General features: G+C 37.6%; 1 protein-coding gene across 3 annotated transcripts in view; it reads left to right on the forward strand.

Moving 5' to 3' along the window:
- Wasl (WASP like actin nucleation promoting factor) overlaps positions 1-24,341 on the forward strand; it is a 57,731-nt gene that overhangs the window by 16,861 nt on the left and 16,529 nt on the right. For 2 of the 3 annotated variants that reach the window (XM_028872972.2, XM_028872973.2), the window contains exons 2-5: positions 16,313-16,447; positions 17,651-17,737; positions 18,446-18,542; positions 22,426-22,449. In XM_028872972.2, the coding sequence (XP_028728805.1) occupies positions 16,313-16,447; positions 17,651-17,737; positions 18,446-18,542; positions 22,426-22,449 (343 nt within the window). Of the gene's footprint in view, positions 1-3,012; positions 3,374-16,312; positions 16,448-17,650; positions 17,738-18,445; positions 18,543-22,425; positions 22,450-24,341 lie in introns of those variants that run through there. The other variant, XM_037203481.1, reaches the window with a different exon arrangement.

The following is a 24,341-nucleotide window of genomic DNA, read 5'->3' on the forward strand; positions in this document are numbered from 1 at the left end:
ATTTTATTTAACTAAAGTTTGCTAAAACTCATTTTGTTTACTCTATTTACATAGTGACTACTTAAGCATTTGAAATCTCTTTATCTGTCATTCCTACTAAGCAGTGCACACTTAGGGAGGTTGCAGAGTCAAGTCAAGATCAAAGTAGTAATAACCTGTGAACTCTTATGCAGAAATAGTGCTTATATTTTTGTTCAAATTTTATTAGTAGATTTTGTTATTCATGAATTACTAAATAAATAATTGCCCACACATGCACTTACTCTCAGCTGACACACCTTGGAGGCACACTCATCCATTCTTTTATGGACATTATTTTATGTCAGTGAGCATGTTACTAACAAAGGTCATAATTAATATGTGGACTTAATGCTTCCTGGGGAAAACATTAACATTCTAACACAAAGTTGTGTTGTAGGGAGGTATGAATGTGTGTTGGGCGAGGGGTAGTGGAAGCTGATTTTGAACCTGTAACTCCCCTGCCTCAGCTTTCCAAGTTGTTGGGATTACTGGCATGTATCCAATGACAGACTTCGATTATTTTACAATGATAATTTCCAAGAAATAGGCCTGTCTACTTAAAGGAAAATAACTTTTACAATTTGACTTTACATTGCCAAATTGTACTACATGCTAAGTTGTGCCTCTTACAATGACATCATCCCAGTATGTCCTTCATAGTTCTTGATAGTTCCTAAGCCCCATGTAATAGCAAGCAAATATAAGGACCAATATTCTTTTATTTTATCCTGTTGAAATGTTCGGCATTTTAAAATATTTACCAAATGCAGAAATACTTTTTCTGAGTATTCTTAAAGATACCTAATTTTAAAATGAAAATGAACAGATGAAGAAGATAGAGCAATATACTTTCAATCAAGTTTGTACATTTTTCTGGTAAGTGAGGAGTGATGTGTCTTTCCTAAAAAGAAAATAAAAATAGATTAATATTTATTGTTAAAAGGAACTTCTCTTGAAATTAGTTACTTTGAAGTAGGATGTATCAAAGAAGTGGTCAGTGTTGTATGATTTGCTTTTACCCCTTTCATATTAAGACACTCATTATTTTAAAAGTTAAACTGTACACGTTGGGTATAGTGGTGCACAGCTTCAATTCCAGCACTCAGGAGGCAGAGGCAGGCAGATCTCTAAGTTGCAGGCCACCCTGGTTTACATAGTAAGTTCCAAGATAGCCAGAACTTCATAGAAAGACCTTGTTTCCAACGAACAAAAGACAAAAAAAAAAAAAAAAGAAAAAGAAAAAATACACAGAGACTTATTCTTACTTATGAATGCTTGGCCTTGGCTTGGCTTGTTTCTTGCCAGCTTTTCTAACTTAAATCCCATTTGTCTTTAACTACGTTTTGCCTCTGGGCCTTTTGCCTTTATTCTATATATCTATCTTTCCTTCTTACTCTGTGGTGGGCTGGGTTGCTGGCCCCTGGGGTCCTCCTTTTCTAATTCCTTGCTCCTTTCCCTGGATTTCTCATATTTATTCTCTCTGCCCACCATCTCTGCCTGTTTCTCTCTCCTGCCTACCTATTGGCCAGTCAGCTCTTTATTAGACCAATCAGGTGTCTTAGGCAGGCAAAATAACACAGGTTTACAGAGTTAAACAAATTCAACACAAAAGAATTCAACACATCTTTGCATCATTAAACAAATATTCCACAGCATAAATGAATGTAACACATCTTAAACTAATAGTCCACAGCACCCCACTACTCACATAAAAGCTGGGCTGGCCTATCAGTAATCCCACATGTAAGGGTATGTGTGTGGTGGGAGAGGAGGTGTGTGACAGAAGTGGGGGATAGAAACAGGATCCCCAAGGCAAACTGGCTAGCTAGACTAGCTGAGTCAGTAAGCTCAGGGTGCAGTGGGCGACTGCCTCATTCAATACAATGGGAAAGGATTGAAGAAGTCACTCAGTGTCAACCTCTGGTGTCCATGTGCACACATATGCAAACATGCATACTGCACACGTGCAGAAATTTATTTTAAGGTATTATTTACAAAGGTAAATATTCAGATCTTAAATATTAAGTTTAACAAGTGATATGCTATATATCTTATACTATATATAGATTACCTTCAAAATAAGCTTAAGAGTATCTAATGCCTCAAATAATGTTTCTTTCCAGTTGTTTTCTTTCTCTGTCATTATTACTTTGGCTGCTTAGACCTTTTCATTCAGCGTATTTTGATATTCATCTATGTTACTACCTAGGTTTTCATTCTTTGCTCAGTAGTATTTCATTGATGAATATACTATGATATATGTTTATTCTCATATTTAAATCATTTATAATTTTGAGTTGGGTTGCTTACAGTGTTTTTGACTGTTACAGAAGAGGCTGCCATAATTGTTACACTCTTCTGTTTATGCACATCTTTCGTTTCCAGTGAATACCTGGGAGAATTGTATTATCAAAGGGTAGATGTGAATTTATCTTTATAAAGAACTGTCAGTCAGTGGCCCTGCCAGTTTTGACTTTTCAGTGAATTTGAGCTAATTTCTCTTCAACATTTGGTGTGGGCTGTGATTTGGTTGGTGGTAGTGAATGTGGAATGGTCTCAAGTGACTCTTACTTGTACTCCCTTAAGGACTACTGATGTTGAACACTCTGTCATATGGCTGTTGGCCATTTGGGCATTTTGTTCTTTCTTGGTTGGCTTATCTACTGTGTGTAATGCTTTGTAGCCATTCTTTGTGTGTTTGAACATAAGGCAGAACTTAGAAATGTGCACTTCTACAGTCTTTTAGTTGTCTGTTCATTTTAATATCATAAAGACTAATTTTTTTCTTTTTTAAAAAAATTTTTGGGGCTGGAGAGATGGCTCAGAGGTTAAGAGCACTGGCTGTTTTTCCAGAGGTCCTGAGTTCAATTCCCAGCACCCACATGGTGGCTCACAACATCTATAATGAGATCTGATGCCTTCTTCTGGCCTTCAGACATACATGCAGGCAGATCACTGCTGTATACATAATGGATAAATAAATTAAAAAAAAAATTTTATTTCTAAGAGAAGTTGGCCTATGCTGACCATGATAGTCCCCTCCTAGAAGTTTTGTGATCCTGAGTTTTTCTGTTTAGTCTTATGATTCACCTTGTTCTTTTCACACAGAGTTAAGGAAAAGAATCCTGTGGGGTGACTGTAGGACTTTGTCATTGCAGGTTCAGGTTTGTTCTATTTGCTGAGTCATTCAGTACAGCACAGCTTGTTAAGCTTTCCTTCATTGAGTTGTCCTGGAACCTTGTCTCTCATTTAATGGATTTAATTCGCTCCCTTAATTTGTGTTTTACGATTTTTTTGTTAGTATATTAATTTGATTATTGCATACTTATCCTGAATCTTAAAATCAGTTATGGTAAGTCAGCTTTTTTTTTTTTCTATTTAGATTGTCTTAGCAATTCTAGGTGATTTGGATGTCTATCTAAAATTTAAAATTCATCTCTCAGACTTTTTCAGAAGCTAGTGGTTTGATTGGCATTGTGATAATCTACTTATCAGTTGAGAGCAGCTATTATAACATTGCCAAGTTTTCTAGTTTATAAACACAGTAGCTCAGTATTTACTTTGAAAAATTGCTGATTGTTGGTGTAGGTGGTATTTAACTTATCTTGTTTTTGTTCACTAATATGAAGTACTATACAATGTATTGACTGTGTATCCTTTAACCTAGCTAAACTGAATAATTAGTTCTGTGGGCTACCAAGATGGCTTAGTGGTTAAGAGTGCTTGCAGCTCTTGAAGAGGACCTGAGTTTGATTCCTAGCAGCAGGGAATCCTAAAATAATTAGTTGTAATAGGTTTGGGTAAGTTTTATATTTTTTAATCCACATAACCATGTCCTCTATGAAGAATTTTACTTTTTTTCTCATCTTTGTCACTTTCATTTATCATTTTTACTGGACTTGTGATAAGAATTCAAGTGGTAGAGCACACATTTTCTCAGTATAAATGGGCAAAGCAACGTGTGTCTGATTTCCTCCATCAAGTTAAGGAAGCTCTGTCTTGTCATAAGTAGGTGTTAAATTTTGTCCTATTATTTTCTTGTTGTTACTGAGATGACTATATTATTTTTTCTTTGTTCTTTTGTTGTTGTTAATGTGAAGACTTAAAAGGTTGAGGCAGCTTGTATTCCTGGATAAGTAAACCCGCCCTATGTGGTTATTATTATTACTGTTCTTCTCTTTTGGTATGGAATTGTGGGCTCCATTGTGAATCAGTTTGGCTTTTGGACTCATTCACTTCAGGTGGTATTTCATGCTGTGGCTGAGAAATTTAGTAAACATGTTTTAATTTCCTCTTGTATGAAACCAGTTCCTTCTGAGGCTAAAAATTAAATACAAGTAGTTTCACAGCACTGCTTGATACAAGTATTCCATTCTAAATACTTTTAATAATTTTATTGGGATTTTGTAGAGAAGTCATAGATATTTTAAAGAAGTAATTTCATTTTCTTTTTTAGAAATAACACAAAGTAAGTTAAAGGCAGTGCTTCATAAGTGTAAACAGGACATAAATCTCATGTTCTTCATTTACATGTTCTGTACCTGGGTATGTATCCACAGTGGCAGTACACTTGCCTAACTAGGTTCAGTACCCAGCACCACAGGAAGAAAATAAAAATGACATGTTTTTTATTTAATTTCTTTTCTTCCTTTAAACACATTTTTATCAAATGCAATACCTGTTGTGGGTTTTTTTTTTCAACATGAATCTGTATATTAATAGGTATCGGGCAAGTGGAAATCATGAAGCAGAATAAACTGGAAGTAGAGTGACTCTGAAAGGGCTATTATAATACCTCTGGCAAAAGGAAGTGTAAATTTCAGGACTCACTGATACAGTATACAGCTTAGGGGAGAATTGAAATCTTCTAATCCCCTTTTAGAAAGTAGGATAATAAATATTTTCTGTATTGGTGTCAAAGAGTATGCGGCATTGTGGGCTCCATCATGAGGCAATTTGAATGTTAACTCCCTTTTGTTGTTTACTACACATCTGTTTTAATTTCCTCTTGTATGAAGTTTACTCTTTCTAGGGCTGCTAGTTAAATACAAAGTACAAATAAAATTAAGCAGCATAGACAGGATGCAAAAGCATTTTGTTATCATTGGTTTCTTTCAAGAGTTCAGAAGTAAAAGAATGTGTGTACTTTAGGAAGCCTCTAAGAAGTGTAGTGTTAGAAGGTATTTTTTTTTTAAACAAATAGTGAAACTGACTTTGACTGGCTTAATCAGAAAGGAATTTATTGGTCACTAGAGGATTTCATGGAATCCAAAACAGAGGAACAGTAAATCGTCAGCAACAGCAGAAGGCTGGGATGCTCTGAACAAAACAGCAGGAACCAATGGAACCTTCATCAGTTCCCTACATCACTTCCCACAACCTGTCACTGCTAGAATTAAGTTCCTGGGAGGTGAACTGAGTTGAATGGGAAGAAAATGAGGAAAGAAAGCAAGCCCTTGCCTTTATTCAGTGCCATTCATGATTCTCTTATTTTGTGATTTGCTCTCAGGTTAACGTCACTTTTCTATGCCCTTCCACTCTGTTTGTTTATATGGAAGTCCAACAAATTAAACATGGTTATACATATGCTACATAGATACCTGTCTGTGACTGTCTTTAAGGACTTGGATAATAGAGAGTTACAGAACATAGAATGGCAAGTATAGAATTAGAATACAGAGCCAGTCAGTTTTAACTATGCTGGTTAATCACATTTAAGAGTTGAAAAGACTTGGCCTTCATTGTAGATGGGCCTTTCCCTGTAGAAGACAAAGCTTGCTTGTGACTGGACGCCTCTGTAGCTACATAGCATGGCATTAAGGAATCCTAACTTTTCATTTCTAAGCTTGTGGCTCAAAAGCTATTTAAAATTTTCCTAGATTGCAGTTTGTCAGAAAGATGGTCTTTTCCAAGGCTAATACTATGATGTGACTTAAACAGGTCATTAAGTTTTAGAAAGCTAAAACATCCCCTGATTTAAGAGCAAAAATAGGTATGTAAAAATTAACAAAGTTTCTTTTGTGTTAGTCTGCATTTCCCAGCTGTTCCTCCCCTCTTTAAACACATACACATACAAAAGGACTAGGTAGGCAGCACCTGGAACTAGATGTTTCACCTTTGTGCTTACTTGGGGCAAAGGCAAATGACTTATTTTCTTTCACCTTCTGTACATTTGTTAGCATACTCTTGCCCTTCATTTTACACCTTTCTTTCTTCATAGAACTAACTTTATCATTACTTAAGAAGCACCTCTCTTCTTTCCTTAATTCCTTTAAAGCCACTGTGTAATATCCTGTTGTATAGCTAAACTGGTTTAATGGATTAAGCAAGTATTTTTCTTGTTGATAGAGAAAACTTCCATTGTATCTATAATTTTGGATAGTTTTAAGGTTTAAAGATTTAAATTAGTGTAAGGTTTTTAAATCCCTAATAATTCTGCTAAAAATCTTTCTAAAATTTACTCTTGCTTAAATAGACCAAATACTTCATTGAACTCATTTTAACACTTACATGATAAGACTACATTGTCGGGCTGGAGAGATGGCTCAGAGGATAAGAGCACTGACTACTCTTCCAGAGGTCCTGAGTTCAAATCCCAACAACCACATGGTGGCTCACAACCATCTATAATGAGATCTGGTGTCCTCTTATGGTGTGCAGACATACATACCAACAGAACACTGTATACATAATAAATAAATAAATCTTTTAAAAAAAGACTACATTGTCTATGTAAGTACTTGGATACTATCCATTTTATGCAATATTTACTTAGTCCAAAGTCCTTTTTTTTCTTGTTGGACACAAACTATCTTATCATTGTATTTTTTGACCAACTTGGCTTTTAGGGTTTTTGCTGGACAGTTGTAACTTCTTTTTTTATACCATATACTGTATGGTATTTTGCTTCTGTAACATTTCTCACCGCCCCCCCCCAGAAGCTTCAGTTTTAGTGTTTGTAGTTTTGCTGCTGTCCTATAAAAACAAGTACTGTTGGAACGTGATTCCTGTGTTTTCTGAAGTCCAGACATGACTGTAAGGTGGAGGAGGCAAGCTCTTGATTGTGCCCTGTTCCCAGAAGTCACTAGTATGTGTGTCCCTGGTGTGAAAACCCTGACTGGCTTTACCAGTGATCATCAGTTTTACCCCAAATGAAATTAGTTTTGTTTCTGAACATGTTTATTTCTCCATGGTAGCTTTTTGTCTCATCTGCTTTTGATATTTCCTACCCACTAAAAATTTAGCCTAACTTTAACCCTAACCCTTCTTAACAAACTAGTCCCCTGGAAAAGGTTCAATAAAAGAGAACTTCCCCACTCCCATTGTTCTCGTCCCCTCCCCCCATATCAGGTAGGCAGAGGCAAGAAAGTGGAGGCAAAGGCATAGCAGAATTGCCTCAGAGAGGATGGACAGCCCACCAGGCAGCTCCTGAATACAGTCTCTGCCATGCAAAGGAGGGCAGACTTGCTAGGTGGACATTTGTTTGGGGCCAGAGACCGGGTAATTGTGTGATAATAACAGGTCATAGTTACTTTTGATTGGCTGCGCTCAGTATATCATTCAGCTGCTCAGAGTTGGTGTGAAGAAGACTCTTTCTGGACAAACTCAGACTGAAAGTTCCTGGTAGGGCCTTGTTCATCCATTTGCAGCTGTTTTCCATTCCTCCAACAGCGTAATCGATTCAGTTTGAGGAAACTAATTGGAGGTGTTTTCTTCAGTAGTTTCTTCGAACCGAGCAGGGGCAACACAGGGCCATCCCTACCTATCATTTGTTAACATTGGCAAGGGCTCTGGGGAACTGTCAAAAGAGAACTATACTTTAAAATGCCTTCTTAGCTGGCTCAGGAAGCTTAAAGGATCTGGCAATTCCCATGATGGGACTTAATAGGCTTGTCAGAGCACCATTTGGAGATGGAACTGTTGAACCTGGTATGATGTCCATTCTGGGCAAGTGCTTGGATGAACAAAATCAGTCTCAGGAGGTCTGGCCAGAAGAAAAAGAAACTATAGTACTCTAGCCTGTGTAGCAGAGTCTAGAAACTGTACTGGGAGTGGTAGAAGACTAAGAAAGACAGACACCTTTCTGGGTATTATAAGAGATTAAGAAAGACATAAGTAACATAAAGCTGGGATCTGGTGGGCCGTGCATTTGGATGGAGATGTACTAGCTTCTTGGATATGCATTTTGTTTACATGAACAGGGAAGCAGGTTAGATAGTCTTTGTGGGGGTTCTCTGTAGGGGAATAGCTTTAAGAGAGCCTGGTCACGTAGTCATCTGGACAAGGAAGCTTTGGTTCTATCACATACTGATTTTAGCTAAATTTGTTTGTCAACATCTATACTAGGACCAGGGAAGGCCTTGACATTCCCATCTGAGGCATTGAATCCTTGACATGACAATGTTCATGTCATGAATGCTCATTCAAACTGGGGTACACTCACTTCCCACACTGTAGGGTGTTGTCCTTGTTAGTTTTGTTAACTTGATATAATCCTAGAGTCATCTGAGAGAATTGCGTAGATGAGATTGGCCTATGAGCGTGTCTTGATTGTTAATTTGATGGAGGAGGGTCCACTGCTCACTGTGGCTAGTTTCATCTCTAGACAGGTGGTCTTAAGCTGTATGAGAAAGCTAGCATGAGCCTGTGAGCAAGCCCACAAGCAGTGTTCCTCCATGGTTTCTGCTCACAGTCTTGCTGGAGATTCTGCCCTGGCTTCTCTTAGATATGGACTGTACTGTGACCTTGTGTAAGCCAAATAAAGCTTTTCCATGGGTTACTTTTGGTCATGGTATTTGTCATGAAACTAGAACAGGTATAAAAAAGTGTCTGCCCTGTTGCTCAGTGCACAGTGAGAACAGAGATTGCCAGAGAAAAAAAAGTCAGCCCTTTTGTAGAGGTTAAGAGCAGTAGGGCCACCCTGTTTCAGGCCTTCAGATCACACCAGAGAATTGCCTTGGCCAGAGATCCTGGGTTACCGATTATATAGTTTTTTGTTTTCTGTGCTAAAGCACCATGACTAGAAGCCACTTGCAGAAGGAGTTTATTTTGGCTTTTGATTTCAGAGGGACAGGTCCATCCTGGCAGGGAGGCATAGTAGAAAGCAGCAGGCATGGTGGCTGCAACAGGAAGCTGAAAGCTTGTGTGAGTCCTTAGCTAGAAGTCTGAAGCAAAGAGCAAACTGAAGTAGGACAAGGCTATATACTTTCAAAGCCCATCCACAGTCCGTCCTTTCTCTAGCAGGGCTGCACCACCTGTACCTGCCCGAACAGTGCTACCGAACTGGGGACTAAGTATTGAAATACCCAAGCCTGTCAAGGACATTCCTCATTTAAATAAACTACTGTACTAAGGGAGGAGTGCCCTTCCACTGAAAGGCCTTTTAAAAGAGAACTGGTCCTAGGGCTATAGAAATTATCTGTGTAAGAGAGAAGCTTAGAATATTGCAGTCACTCTGGCCCCTGGCCTTGGGGGGTCACCTCAAATATCTCCAGGTAGAGAAGACAGTTCCTAGAGGTGACCAGATCACTCACCTCCCAGGGTGGTGGCAGGCATGTATAGGAGCAGGTGGCCCCAGGCTTGAGTCAGGAGAAATGTGAGAGCGTTGAGGTTACTGCTCTCCTTACTGGCCACTAATATGACAGGAAGGTAGTCAGCCTTGAGTGGATTTGCTTATTAGACTAGAGCAGAGAAAGATGACTTTTGCAGCAGACAAGGGCTGTAGCAGAACTTCCTAATGTCTTATGATTGGAGCTGATGAAATTGTCTTGTTAGACAGGCTTATGTTGGGTATCTTCTCAGTAGGTCAAGTACTAATGCTTTTTGTTTTTAATATGTCTTTTAACCTTTGTATAATTGCATGCCATGTGCCTGTAGGGCCCCCATCATCAAGGAGATGACAATCTGGTAATAAGACCTAAGCAAACAGATTATGTAATAAAGATGATACAGAACAGGAACACAGAGAACAAACCTCTCCCAGGCTAAACAAGGGTATGTGTTTCACATTTGGGAGCACATACTTTTGAGAGGAAGGATCACAACATGGACCTTAATGACTCCTGATACAATTCCTTGTATCTTAAGCTCTGTGAGAATGGGGCTGCAACATAAAATTATTTTTATGATTGGAACCTAATTGTTTCCTTTATCATTTCTTCTGTACTCTATACTTACCAGACACATGAAAGTTCATTTTAATAAGGGCCATCAGATTGGTAGAGGATTCATACATAACTCCATTTAGATGGGGAGTTATTAAAATAGTTGGAGTTGATGAAGAGGTGACCTAGTAAGTAAACTTCTTCAGGGTCCATCTTTATAGAAGTCAGCATGTTATTGTCATTGCATAGTAAGGCGCATGCTGTAAATAGGGAAGGGCTGTGTGTCAGCGGTTTTGTTGTTATCTACAGCAACTATGTCTGCCACAGAGCAGATGCTCTATAGAATGGAAACAAGAGTAAAGAATATAATGTCTGTGGGTGGGAATTGCCAAGAAATAGCCAAGACTCAATAATAAGTTTTCTAACTTCACTGCTAAATAGCAAAGTACTCTTACTGTTGAAAGACAAAGGTATTTTCCCTTGAGTATTGATCCTCCAGTACAAATCAAGCATTTAAGCAAATGCAGTGTAATCATTAAAAAGATTCTTACACAAGTAGGGAATAATCCCCTCCATCTGTGGCTCCTGCCTGTCTTTATCTAGTTGATTTTGAAATCGCTGGCTGTTGTTCCCTAAATGGGTGAGGTCACTCAGTGTCACTTCAGTAAGTGTGGTTTAGTTTTTTTCTTTAGATACAAAATTCTGTTTTTTCTGATTGCATCATTTTTGTCTTAAGCCAATTAAGTTTTGTGTCTTGAAGTTTATATAATTTGGAGGGCTCCTCTCACAAAAAGGTATCAAGGTTAAATACAAAATAAGCATTTATTTAGCAAAAGAAACAACTAGAACAAATAAAAAACAAATTCAAAATTCAGGGAAAAACCTATTATATCACTGCTCTTACTAAATGGAAGTGGACTATGTGCTTGATAAAATTTATGGTGAAATGATACCTAGCAGTTTGACTCTGGAATTCTGCATAAACCAGATCCTACCAGCAGCAAAGTACCTGTTGTCCCAAAATGTTCCCACAGGGAATGAATGAGAGAAGCAGTAGCACTTATGTGTTGTCAGCCTACTTTCCTTCCGTATTATCAGATTTAAATCCTAGCTGGTAATGCTAACCTTTGGTGAGGTGAGTTGAAACCCTAGGAGACGACCTTCATTCTCTGAAATTTCTAATCCCGCTATGGGGGTTTACCATAATCCAACAGACTTCAAGAGGGAGACTCAGGAGACTACAGCAAGCCTTGCCATTTGTAGTAACAGTGCTGTCATTGCTGTGCAGGTGATTTGTAGTTGATGAATTTGCATGTTAGGCTCCTCCTGAGGCGTGGGTAAGGGTTGTCACTTTTGAGGGAGTGATCTTGGTCCACTCTACATATTCCTGTCAGTGTGATTTTTTTTTTGTCTATAAAGTGTTTGAGTTTTGTTGTTTGTTTGTTTTTTGTTTTTGCTTTGCTTCATTTTGTTTTGTTTTACTTTGAGACAGGGTTTGTCTATGTAGCCCGGACTCCTCGAACTAGCTCTGTAGACCATGGTGACCTCAAACACACAGAGATCCACCTGCCACCTTTTACCTCCCAAGTGCTGGGATTAAAGGCATGTGCCACTACTATTGTTTTTTAATGTTTTCTAAAAAATGCCTTCTCTCCACAAATCTACTCTGGTAATGATAGGAAAGCCTAAAATTTTTTGTCATTTATTGCCAATTTAAAGTATATGTCTGTTATAACTAAAATCGGGGAAAAAACTAGAACTGTTTGTTACAGGTGGCTCTCCAGTGTAAGCAGTCTTGAGTGTCTGTCACCCATTGCCGCAAACAAGCCACCTTACTGCTTTATGACTTCAAACAGTGTAAATTGATTTCTCACCCCTCGGCAAATAAGCTCAGCACTGGTGGCATCTAGACTTTGATCCCAGGTCTTTAGAGCAACCCTGCCTTTCAGAAAAACAGATCAGTGTTTAAGCACTTTCCAAACTGGTTTATTTGCTGATGTCCTTTTGGTCAAAGCACATGATACAGACATGAAGGAAGACATGAAGGGAGCTTGACTAGTGAGGCACCAGGGGCCATTGCAAGAACACTGAACATTGCAAGAACATACCAAACTGTATGGCTGTTTATCTGTCAGAGCCGTGGAGTTGAGCTGAGTTGTGGTGTTATTTCATAGTGTGTTCCTTCATACCCAACCCCACACAGTGCCCCAAACTGCCCCAGCGCCTTCCCTGCTTTGTGCCCCTGATCCGTCTCTTCTTGTTTGGGTACATTAATACTTTAGGAAGCCCTTCTGTGGTGTTTAGGTTGTTATCTTTTCCTTGCATTACCACATTTTCCCTCTGTAACAGTTACAGTACTCTTCGACTGCATGCTTCATGAAGACCAAGTCTGTCCCCTTCATTTCTCTTTTCAATTCTGCTTTGAGTCTTGCCTTCACCTACTCTTGTTCCCAAGCCTCAGATGGAGTAAATACTTAATAACCATTTGATACATCAGTATTCTTCCACAGTAGTTTCTACGTAGCTAATATGCAGTGATTGAGTGGTTGGAGGTCACTTTGCCCATGGTGTCTGGTCCCAAGTTAGTGGCTGTTTTCATCTGGCTTCATTTCTTCATTTGGGGATTCTGTTTGTTATTTTTATTCATACTGTCCTGCTTTTCCTCTTCCCACCATAGTTTCAGCTTTACTTTTGTTTCTATGTTTTAAATTTCCAGATTCTGTTTTGAGGTTGATGTTGAGCAAAAGTAATATTTATTTTAAAACTTCATTGAGATCACTTCGAAATTATTAAAAATTCAACCAAATATTTTGTATTTCTTTACTTTTCTGCTTCTTCTATACTGCATAGAGCAAAGTTTCATTCTCAATGATGAGTTTATTTCATTTGAAGATGTCAAGCATTGTATCAGTATCAAAATCAAAGCTAATTTTTAATTAAATACTTGTTTGGGAACAGAGTATGGCTAGGCTGTAAATACAGGTTTGCAAAAGTATTTCAGGTGCTATGGGAAATTATAATATTTTACTGAGTAAGAAATCAGTATGGAAAGTTAGTCTACCTTGGGGTGAGATTTGTAATATAACAATAGTAGTAGGTCCACAAGAAATTTCTGGAGAAACAGAAAGAAGAGCAGGCAGGCAATGATTGGAGCCTGCAAAGCTAACCCTGGGGTATGATAGTGCTTTGCTGAAGGGCAGTGGGGAGGGAATCGCCTCACTTCCCTGGGTATACCTCCCCTCTCATTGCCTCTGACAATGAGAGTTCTGAGTGGGAAGGCATTGCTAAGTTACTCACTGCTGAGCTATCTGGAGTGCTTATAGTGCTTATAGTTCTGGTTCTGTAAACGTCATTGTGGTACAGTTGTCTCCATCGGCTTAACAGATTCATGGCCTTTATTGGACTGTTAAGAAATGGATTTCTTATTCCAAAGCACTTGTCCCTAGGTTGTTTTTCATTAATATCTTCCAATCGTGAAAGACAAGAGTCATATAGTTGATTAACTTCAGTTACTTTAAAGGAATGGAAGGAATGTTTATAAAAATTTAATTAAGCCACTGTCAATCTAATTTTTTAAAGGATACTTGGTGGTTTATCTTATGTCTAAAATTTATATATTAAATGTTTTGTGTCCAAGCTACTTTTACATATACTGTAGTTATGCTATAATGTGTCCTTTTCAAGCTTTGACAGCTTAAAGGAGAAAATGGAGTTGATAAATTTATACTGATTGCAAACTTTTGGAAATAGTTCTGAAAATTGCTTATTGTTGGGTTTTCCTTAGTGTTTTAAAGTGTCAAACTGTGAAAAATTATAGCGTAGTTGAGTCTTCATTGCATAAGTAGATGTTTTAAACTTTTGTTGTTTTCTTTGTGTTTCCATACACATCCAGATAATGTTCTTCAGTGTTGGTATTGATGCTTCAGTAAAGGGGTTCCGACAGTAGAATTTCAGCATCTAGGTAGAAGATTCTTTTTTACTTTTCTAAAGCTGTTACTTTTTGGTAACAGATTGAATAGAAAGATTGTCAAGTGTCTTGGTATCCAGTTTTGTTTTGTTTTCTCCAGAAATATGTCTGGGCAGCACTATATTACAGGGCTGTAATCTCTAAATTTTCACTAGAACACAAATTTTAGTATTTTTTTTTTAAATTTGGTTTGTTTTTGTTTTTCCCCAAGTGGTATTTTGTGCTCTTTCTTTGTTAAAGTTTTCTTTGCTGAGGGTACAAGTGGTTCTCAACCTTCCTAAAACTGCAACCCTTTTAGTACAGTTCCTCGTGTTGTGGTGATCCTCCAACCATAAAATTATTTCATTACTATTTCATAACTGTAATTTTGCTATTGTTATGAACTGTAATGTAAATATCTGATTTGCACAATGTGGTACGCAACCCCCAAAGGAAGGGATTGTGACCCTATGGGCTGAGAACTGCTGGTGTAGAGGCCAGCAGCCTCTGGAGTTGTTTACCAGACAACAGTAATTGTGCTACACAGCAATGCAGGCATGTTTCCATTGGGCTAGTGTCTGCTCCTGTTCTTCAGTGTCATCATTTAAACCAGCGTCCCAGAGTATAGACTCTTCATGTTCCTAGGTTATCTTCATAATTTTTAATAATGTTTCTTGTGGAAATCGCCCAATTCCCTCCATGAAGCTTAAGTTTAAAAAAAAAAAAGTTTTTAATTAAAAATACAACATTGAACACTGTAACCCAGAATATTTTTATGAACTTTTGGTCCCTAGTAGTATACTGATCTTACATTCCTGATTTTGACATAATTAAAGATTTATTTATATAATAGTTCAAAGGAATTCTTTTGCCAGAGGGCAGTCCCCAGCCATAATTAGATGATACCAAAATACCACACCTCCAAGTCTTAATGTAGTCTGCTAGATTTATACAGTGCCACTATTTTATTGAATTTAGATATTGTAATTACTTAATCAGATCCTGATTTTGATTATTTAGATTGCATATGTTTAAAATCCCATGACTCATGACAATGGAAAGGAACTGGTTGGAAAGAAGAGCATCATTGGGAGTAGGGAGGGCAAAGAAGGGTCACAGGAGGTAAATATGAAAATACACCATGTGCCTGTATGAAAATATCACAGAGAAACCTATTATTATGTATATTATATGCAAATTAAAACTAAAAAAAGGTTCATGAAGTAATTTACTTTTGTATTTACATTGAAATATAACTGTTTTGGTAACTGATTCCTTAAATTTTGGTTTAGGAATGGGATTAGTGGTCTGGAAACTAATTGTAACTTTCACATTTGTTAGTACTGTCCTTTTGTGAGTGCCATTTTAAGAGAAATAGCTGCCTTCAAAAAAAAACCTTAATTTAGGATAAGTGAGAATTTGCATTGGTTCACACTCACAGGAAAGATGGCAACAGGTGGCCTGGAATACCTGTCAGTCCAAGATGTCCCTTGCAGGTGGTGAGATAACTCCTCTTCTGTCAGCTAAGAGCTCCGCTGCGTCCGGTTCATGGGAGATTCAGTGGTCAGTCAGATTGGTTTTGATCCTCAGAATAGCTTTTTAATCCCTGTACTACCGATGCAAGTCACTTTAAATCTTTGCTGTGGTTTTACCATTTTTAAAAGAGGAAATATCATCTGTCTTGGTATGCTTTTTATCATTAGTAATCCTGAATCTTGCTTTCAGGCTTGATTTAGTTCCTTTGCTACAAAGGGGCAATTGTTTTATGGAAGTTCGCCATCCCTGATAGGATTGTTCTACTGTTTAAATGTTTGTGTCCTCAAAATGCAGTGTGATTAAGGAGATGTGAGAGTATCTCCTTAAGTCACACATTTCAGCTTTCTCACTTAGCGGTTTTTCTATAAGACACATTATTTATCCTCTTTAGTGGTGTGTTTTTTTAGTGTAATGTGAAGTTAGAATAGCAGTAATGATTACATTGGGTTAGTATTTTTCAATGCATGTTTCTAGCTATATTTTAAGAATCAATAAATGTTACTTTTTAATAATTATTGGTATTATATTGGTATGGCTTCAAAAAGAAGTTACTAAGATAATGCAATGTTCATTGTGTTCTGTTCCCGGAAGCTAGCTCAGTTGGGTGGTCCTGGCGTGATGCTTTGGGAGGTTGCAGTCAGAGCGTCAGCAGGGCCTGAGTCCAGTTGTTTTGAAGGTAATGGTTGTGCACTTGGTATTTTTGCAGACCATGTCTTCGGCAGTGGTGCAGTTGTATGCAGCCGATCGGAGCTGTGTGTGGTCGAAGAAGTGCAGTGGCGTTGCTTGTCTTGTTAAGGACAATCCTCAGAGATCTTATTTTTTAAGAATATTTGACATTAAGGTAAGCTTTGTTTTGATTTCCTTTTAATTTGTAGTTGGCTATCTGCCTTGATTATAATTTAGTCTAGATGTTCTGATTGCCTTGTGTGTGTTTAAATTGATAAACTAGAGGAGTGAAATTTACTGTAGATAGTTAAGGATATTGGAACTGAGTGAGAACCCAGGTAAGGATATTGTGATCCCCGTCTTGCCTATGACTTTGTTTTCTGTCCTTTAGTTGTCTACTGTAAGACACAGTCTTGACATAAAAGTGAAAGAACAAATCCTGAAGCCAACAATTCATTAGTTTTACATGACTTTTATTACAGACCTTTACTGTAGTTGGTCTATTTTATTACACTTCTTACTATACTTCAAGTATAATTAAACATTGTAAGTATGTTTTGTAAGGGAAAGCTATTCCTAGGTTCTGAACATGAGTGAAATGTCTTAGAATATGTACCTCCACTGATGTAGACTGCAGCAGTGCCCTGAAAGTAGCTTTATATTTCTTAACAACACCAAGAAGCACTGTCTGAAAACAGAATGCTATACAAATACACTAAGAAGAAATGCCCACTGTAGTGGTCATAATGTATTTAGAGCAGTTTCTTTCATATTTTTTTCTTTCATTTTTGAATAAATTATACTTTATTCACTTATCAAAGTTCACCAAAGAACTTCCAAAATATTTAATCTTCATTCTTCAAGGAGTATTCATTCACAAAGTAGGCCACCATGCCATATCTTAAAGCCCAGTGCACTCCTATACTCCTGTGGGCCTCAATGAGATGTCCACAGTGTTCCTTTTCAGTGATGCACTTCACAGCCCAGGGAAGATGTCTTTGATTATTCTGCATCTGTAAATTGAGGGAAAGAGCAAAAGATATTACTGCATGTTTGATAAAGCATAGCCCAAAACTTGACTAATGGAGCTACACAATGGCCATGGGTGCATCTCACTTGTTGGTGGTGGTATTGGTGATCTAGTGAGCATAGTTATGCACTTGGCTATGTGGTGTACTTGGAAATGCTTGCCCTATTGAATGAAAGCCCTTATATACAGATTTCACTAAATTGTATGATACTGTATTATCTATGTTATATGTATATGGCATATGTCCCTAAAAATTTTTGTTTCTAGAAACAGTTTCTTTTAATGAGTTGCCTACTTTTAGTCCTAGAGGTATTTTTTAGTAAATTTTAACTTTTCCTCTTTTTCTAGGATGGGAAATTACTGTGGGAACAAGAGCTATACAATAACTTTGTATATAATAGTCCTAGAGGATATTTTCATACCTTTGCTGGAGATGTAAGTCCTATTTTCTTTTTGTCTTGATAATTACTGTACAGGCTGCTGTCTTAGTTACTTTTCTCTTGCTGTGAACAGACATCATGACCAAGGCAACTTGTAGAGGAAAGAGTTTATTTGGAGCTGACAGTTTCAGAGGTTGAGTCCATGACCATCATGGCAGTGACCCCAGCAGCAGGCAGGCAGGCATGGCTCTGGAGCAGTATCTGACCCACAAGCAAGCGACAGAGAGAACAAGCTGGGGATGGCACAAGTCTTTTGAAACCTCAAAGCCCACTCCCAGTATCACAGCCTGTTCAACTAGGCTGCACTTCCTTAGTCCTTCCCAAACAGTTCTACCGACTGGGCACCAAGCACTTAAACCTAGGAGCTTTTTATTCATACCACCACAGTTGCCCCTCTTCAGTCTACATATTTATAACGCTCAATTGAACTCAAACTCAATGATTTTTTTCTGAAGACAAAGTATTCAGTTTCTGCCATGTAAGGAGGCTTTTGTAATAGTCTTAAAGCCCTTCTAATAGTTTAGAAGCCCTTCTCTGGGCTTTTTTGCTTAAAAGTTACTTAAATCATGAAGTGATTTTTTTTTTTTTAAACTATCAGAAAGCAAAATTTTCTTCTTTGAAGTGTGCTTCTGTGGGTTGCCATTACTGTTGTTACATAAAGCTAAATTCATGCACTTTGTTCTTTTTGATGGAAATATTTCAGACTTGTCAAGTTGCTCTTAATTTTGCCAATGAAGAAGAAGCAAAAAAGTTCCGAAAAGCAGTTACAGACCTGTTGGGCCGACGACAGCGGAAGTCTGGTAAACATTCCTTGCTCTTCTTTTTCCTTTCTGTACATAAAATGAGCCAGCAAACAGGTTACCAAACAGATGTGAATCATTGGCTGTTACTATATAAACTGTAGAAATCCATTCATTCATATGCATACCGTCTATGGCTAGTTTTTGTCACAGCACAGTTGAGGTGTTGTGACAGAGTCCATGTAATTATCAAAGGCTGAAATATTTACTGTCTAGCCCTCTCTACAACAAAGTTCCATGATACCTCAAAAGAAATATTTTTACTCTAATAACCTTTTTTGTTGATGAAATTCCATGTTCACTGACTCTTAAATTGCATTATTAATGCTATTTTTAAGCAAATTTAAGTACTTTATGTGTGGTGAGCAAATACTTTTAAGATGCTGAAGAACACATTATTAGAATTGCAGACTAAGTTCACAAATGCTGTACACATTAATTTAATGCATAAGCCAATTCTTAACATATATACACAATCAGGAAGTGATTCAGGGTACTGTAGAAGCTTTAATTAGCATAGAGCTGTCGTTTGACAGCGGTGTCCAGCCTTGCTGGAGTGAAATACAGGCTGATTAGAAAAGGAGAGCCTCCCTAAAACTATCCTGTTAAGCATATCTGTCTTAGGGGTCTCACAGGACTGACAGCTGAGCAGATCGCTTAAAAGTAGCCACTTTGAACTTCTTTGTGTACTTCTAAAGGTATATGTTACCCCAGATTGAAGATAACTGTGTTTCCCAGTAGACAGAGGAAGGCACTGGATCTGAAATAGCAGTAGAAAATAAAATACTATTTTATGTATTTTTATTGTTCTTTAATGAGTTCCAAGAAGGAGGATACTCATTGGGTATAATGAGAGAACTCCCCCAAGTTGTTTCCACACATGGTCTTGGTCTCGGTCTCGGTCTCTCTCTCTCTCTCTCACACACACACAAACACACACACACACACACACACACACACACACAAACACACACACACACACACACACACACTTAAAAAAAATCCATTGAGATAAAGTAAACCAAGCTGTTGCTTCACCATATCTTCTATTTATGATGAATAAATAGGATAATCAGGGCCCTGCAATTGTACAGTTAAGAAAAGCTTACTTGTCTCTGGTTCAGAAAGTATTTAGTGTTCTGATACTGAAACCTTTAGGCATTATGGCTCAGTGTCTTTTTTCTGTTTGTTTGTTTTTACACAAACATCCCCTTGTATGTGTGTGTGTGTGTGTGTGTGTGTGTGTGTGTGTGTGTGTGTGTGTGTGTATGGCTGCATATTTGTTCCCAGATGTACCTGCTGTGTAGAGGCATGAAAATGGTGTCTTGTGACTTTGGGTGTCTTTTTTTTTTTTTGTCTTGGTTTTTCAAGACAGGGTTTCTCTGTTTAGTCCTTGCTGACCTGGAACTCACTCTGTAGACCAGGCTGGCCTCGAACTTAGAGATCTGCCTGCCTCTGCCTCCCAAGTGTTAGGATTAAAGACTTTCTTGATCCTTTCTACCTTAGGAGTCAAGGTCTCTGTCTGAACCCAGAGCTGCTCTGTTCTGACTAGTCCAGCTAACCATTTTAATTCTGGGGTTCCCTGTCTCTGCCTCCTGAATGTTGGGTTTATAAGCCACACCTGCAAAGCTTTTTTATGAATTCTGGAATCCTAGCTCCAGACCTCACACTTGCTGGGGAAGCATGTTATCCAGAGTTCAGTCTCTGTGGGCCTTAGGTGTCATTTTTAATGAGATTTTATGGTGGTCATCTAGTGTACTTTTGGGAAAACCTTTAGTCAGAACAAATGACATTTTTGAAGTGAAAAAGAATGCAAAGCACTTGTTAAAAATAATTTCTTTGAAGTAGGTAGGTAAGTTCACGATGCCTTTTACCTAGTATAGGATATTCTCCTGCATATAGTGGACTATCTCAACTTTTAGGTAAAATGTTTCAGTTGCACAGAGACCATGATGTTAAGGACATAGCTGAGTTGGTCACTGTTGGCTGGCTCTTCATGCTAAGTCAAACCCTGTCTCCCTTTTTACCTTAGCCACATGGGTCTAGCTAGTAACAATAGATGATCTGTTTTCTTTCCCTCACTATATACCATTTGTAGCCCTTGATCACATACTCTCTACAGTTTTTCTTTAGTCTTATTGATTCCAAGTTTTTGAAGTAGTGATACAGTGTATAGATTAAATCGTCCTGAGTACTGAGCATGCAGTTCACTAGATTATATGTCTTTTTCGGCATGTATTAGGATTTGAACATAGTACTCCACATTGTAGTATTCCTATGATACTAAAGTATCCCAAACTCCAGACACACTGTTCTGTTAATATTTTTAGCAAGCGTCTCGCGTGAACCTCATATTCTGTCTCTTCAGTCAAACTTTTCTGCCTTTTTTCACTGAAATGACTTCTAACCAAGGATATATTTCTTCAGGAATTGCTCTTAAAACTTACATTTTGAGGCTGGGCGGTGGTGGTGCCCACCGTTAATCCCAGCACTCAGGAGGCAAGAGCAGGTGGATCTCTGAATTCGAGGCCAGCCTGGGCTACAGAGTGAGTTCCAGGAAAGGCCCCAAAGCTACACAGAGAAACCCTGTCTCAAACAAACAAACAAACAAAAACACTTACATTTTGAACCTTTTATTTCTCTCAATGTATTTTATATTTTAAGTGGTCACCACTGTGCATACAGAGATTAATATCATTTTGAAAACTAAAGATTGACAACATAGAAATTGCGTTCTTTAAATGATCAAATTGTTACTTCATCTGATCACAAGATGGAATGTTATATCTGATTCCCATTGGTAGGATTTTTAATTTGTCTACCAATTGAATTTTATTGATTGAGTTTGTTAATTATTTTACTACTTTAGTCATTAATGTTTCTTTCACAATTTCAGACAAGTTTATATTAGAAAAATATGTAGAAATTATATTTGTTTCAAATTCTTTAAACAGCATGTCATGGTGATGCATGCCCGGAACCTCAGCACTTGGGATGCAGATGCCGGGGAATTGTCCATTAAATTGTGGCCAGCCTGACCTACATAGCAATTTCTAGGTCAGCCAATGCTACCTAGCAAGACCCTGCCTCCAACAAACAAACAAAATTGTTAAAAGTGCTTTTTTCGGCGGGGGTAGGGGGTTTGGGGGTGTCGGTGGGTATCCTCATGTCCTCTGTCTTCCCCATTATTTTACAGTTTCGTTTGTATACCTCTCAAATGCCCCTTAATTTTAGCAGTCTTTCCCCACATTCCCTCCCACTGCTTCCTCTCCTCTTCAAGTGATCCTCCCAGAAACTCATATAAATATGTCTTTCCCAATGAGACCTCTCTGTTCCCTCTAATCCCTTACACTATACCTACCCTGTGTGGTTCTCTGTATGGGTTGTAGCTTGGTTATCATTGACTTAACAGTTAACATCCACATATCACCAGTTTCCCAGTGTTGCTATCCATTTCTTCTTCTGCTATCTTCTCCTACAGTACTGAGACTATACTTTAAATGTAGATTTTTATCATGCCACTTTTCCTACCACCTGAGAGCTTTCTGTCGCGTGCTGAGTAAACTCCAGTTCACACCTTCCGCTGTGGGGCTCACCCTAGTGAATCCATCCCTGACCTGTTTGTTGATTGACATCTTCTCTGCTCTCTCTAGTCCTGTGTCATGGCATTCCCTCACACTGTAATCTTAAGCTTTTGGATAAGTTTTTCTTCTGTTTGGATATCTGCATAATTATCTGATCTTCAGAAAGATTCCTTAGCCATCACCTCAAGAGTAAAAATTTATATGAGTATGTTATCAAGGTTTTACTTTTATTAGGTGTATATATGTGTCTGTTTTGATGTATTTTATGTGTCTAATAAATGTTCTGATTTTTTTAACAGAAAAAAGACGAGATGCTCCAAATGGTAAGCTTTTGATGATTATTAATGTAAAAAGTTTTCAAATTAAAGGTTAATTATTATAGAAATGTGTATCATGGGTTAATGCTTAATAGTTATGATCAAATGCTGTAGTTTATTCTTATTTTCAATTATGGAATGATAGGCAAAATGTAGAAATTTACTCTTCCTAATTTGTTTCCTAACATAAAGCAAAATTACAGTGTGAAGGTGGGTATTACTCCATTCTGCACTCCCAAGTTAGTTGTTTAGGAAGTTCATGTGCTTAAGTCTTTCCTAAAGGTATTGCATTTTATTTGGTATATAACACATAATGTTTAATATTTGTCATGTGTTAAGTGACACACTTTGTGTAAGTATGTTTAGTACTAACTATTATGCACATAGCCCTCTAGAATTTAGTAATGAACTCTTAAATGTGATGAATAATTATTATTCTTTTTTCCTCCTCCTTGTCCTCCTCCTCATGCTCTTCATCCTCTATGTTCTTTTCTCTAGAGAGAGGCTCTCTTACTTTGTTCACATGTGGATGTGAGCCTTAAAAGTAAAATCCTATTGCTCTAAGAACCTTAATTATAAGAGGAGACCTAGCTGCTGATTTTTAAATGCATTCCAAATCTTCCCTTCAGAACTTAGAAAATTATTCAGGGAAATTTGCATAATACCAAGTTCTTAATATAGGATGACCGTTGATAATTATTAAGGTTTGTGTCTTTTACACAGATAGATTGCCTTATAATTTTGTCTTTAAATCTATTTTCCAGATGCAAAACATGAACCAAAGATAGATGTATTAAATTTCATTGTTTAACCTTTTGATTTTTTAATAGGTAATTTCCTTCAGTATTGTTTACTCTGTACCAAAGTTTAACATAGTTTGCCTTTTGAATGGAAATATTACTTATAATAATTTACAGGAATGCTGTGGGATATAAAAGATAATCAAAATGCTTAGCATAATGGCTAATAAATGTTAATTATCATAAAGATAATGACAATAATAGCAGGTCCAGTTAATTACCATTTACCGCCTGCCATGCATTGTTCATTAATCTTCTGAAGTGTAGCCCCTTGTTTACTACCATGTAATAGATAAAGAATAGGAATACATAAGTCATTTGCTCTGGATCATGGCGCAGTCAAGATTGGGGGCAGACTTCTTCAAGTGACCTGACCCAAGAGTTGCCCTACGTTAAGATGACTTTGAAGGAGAAACCCAGGCCTATAAGAGTAAATAACATCTCAAGATAGGAAGCTGGTATGTGGCAGAGACAAAAAGAACAGCTGAATCAGGGTTCTTCATCTATGAACCTTTAATGGAGTTTAGAAGGTTTTCCTGATACATGCCAGTATTTTAGTGTTTGGGGTGTTTATTATGTTGTATTTGGTGAGCATATATTGAGTATGAGTTGTAAAGGCCTTCTGGGTGTACCATCTAGTTTTTGAGAAAATAACTTGAAATATTAAACAGTAGATGTATGAATTATATTTAAAATTTTAGAAACATTTATTTTGATATGCATAGCATGTATTTGTGAACAAACACTAGCTATGAATAGATATAATTTTAATACTCCTATTGAGTTGCTCACAATTGTCTTTCTTGAATTGCTGTTAGTTTTGTTTGTTTGTCTAGCTTGGTTTACTGGGTGGGTGGTGGTTTTTACTATTTGGTTTTGTTTTGGTTGGTTGGTTTTGGTGTTTTGGGGGTGGGGGCTGAGGGTGGGGAAGAGTCTCTGCACAGCCTTGACTTCCTGGAACTCAGTGTGTTGACTTCACAGAAATCCTCCCACTTCTGCCTTCCAGTGCTGGGAATAAAGGCTACTCTTGCTAATCCTTAGTTTTATACTTTCAGTCTTTTAGTGTAATAGTCCTAACTTGTTTTCATTAAATAAATG

This window comes from Peromyscus leucopus, chromosome 3 (genome assembly GCF_004664715.2).
Source record: "Peromyscus leucopus breed LL Stock chromosome 3, UCI_PerLeu_2.1, whole genome shotgun sequence".
In the NCBI taxonomy this organism is placed as follows: Eukaryota; Metazoa; Chordata; class Mammalia; order Rodentia; family Cricetidae; genus Peromyscus; species Peromyscus leucopus.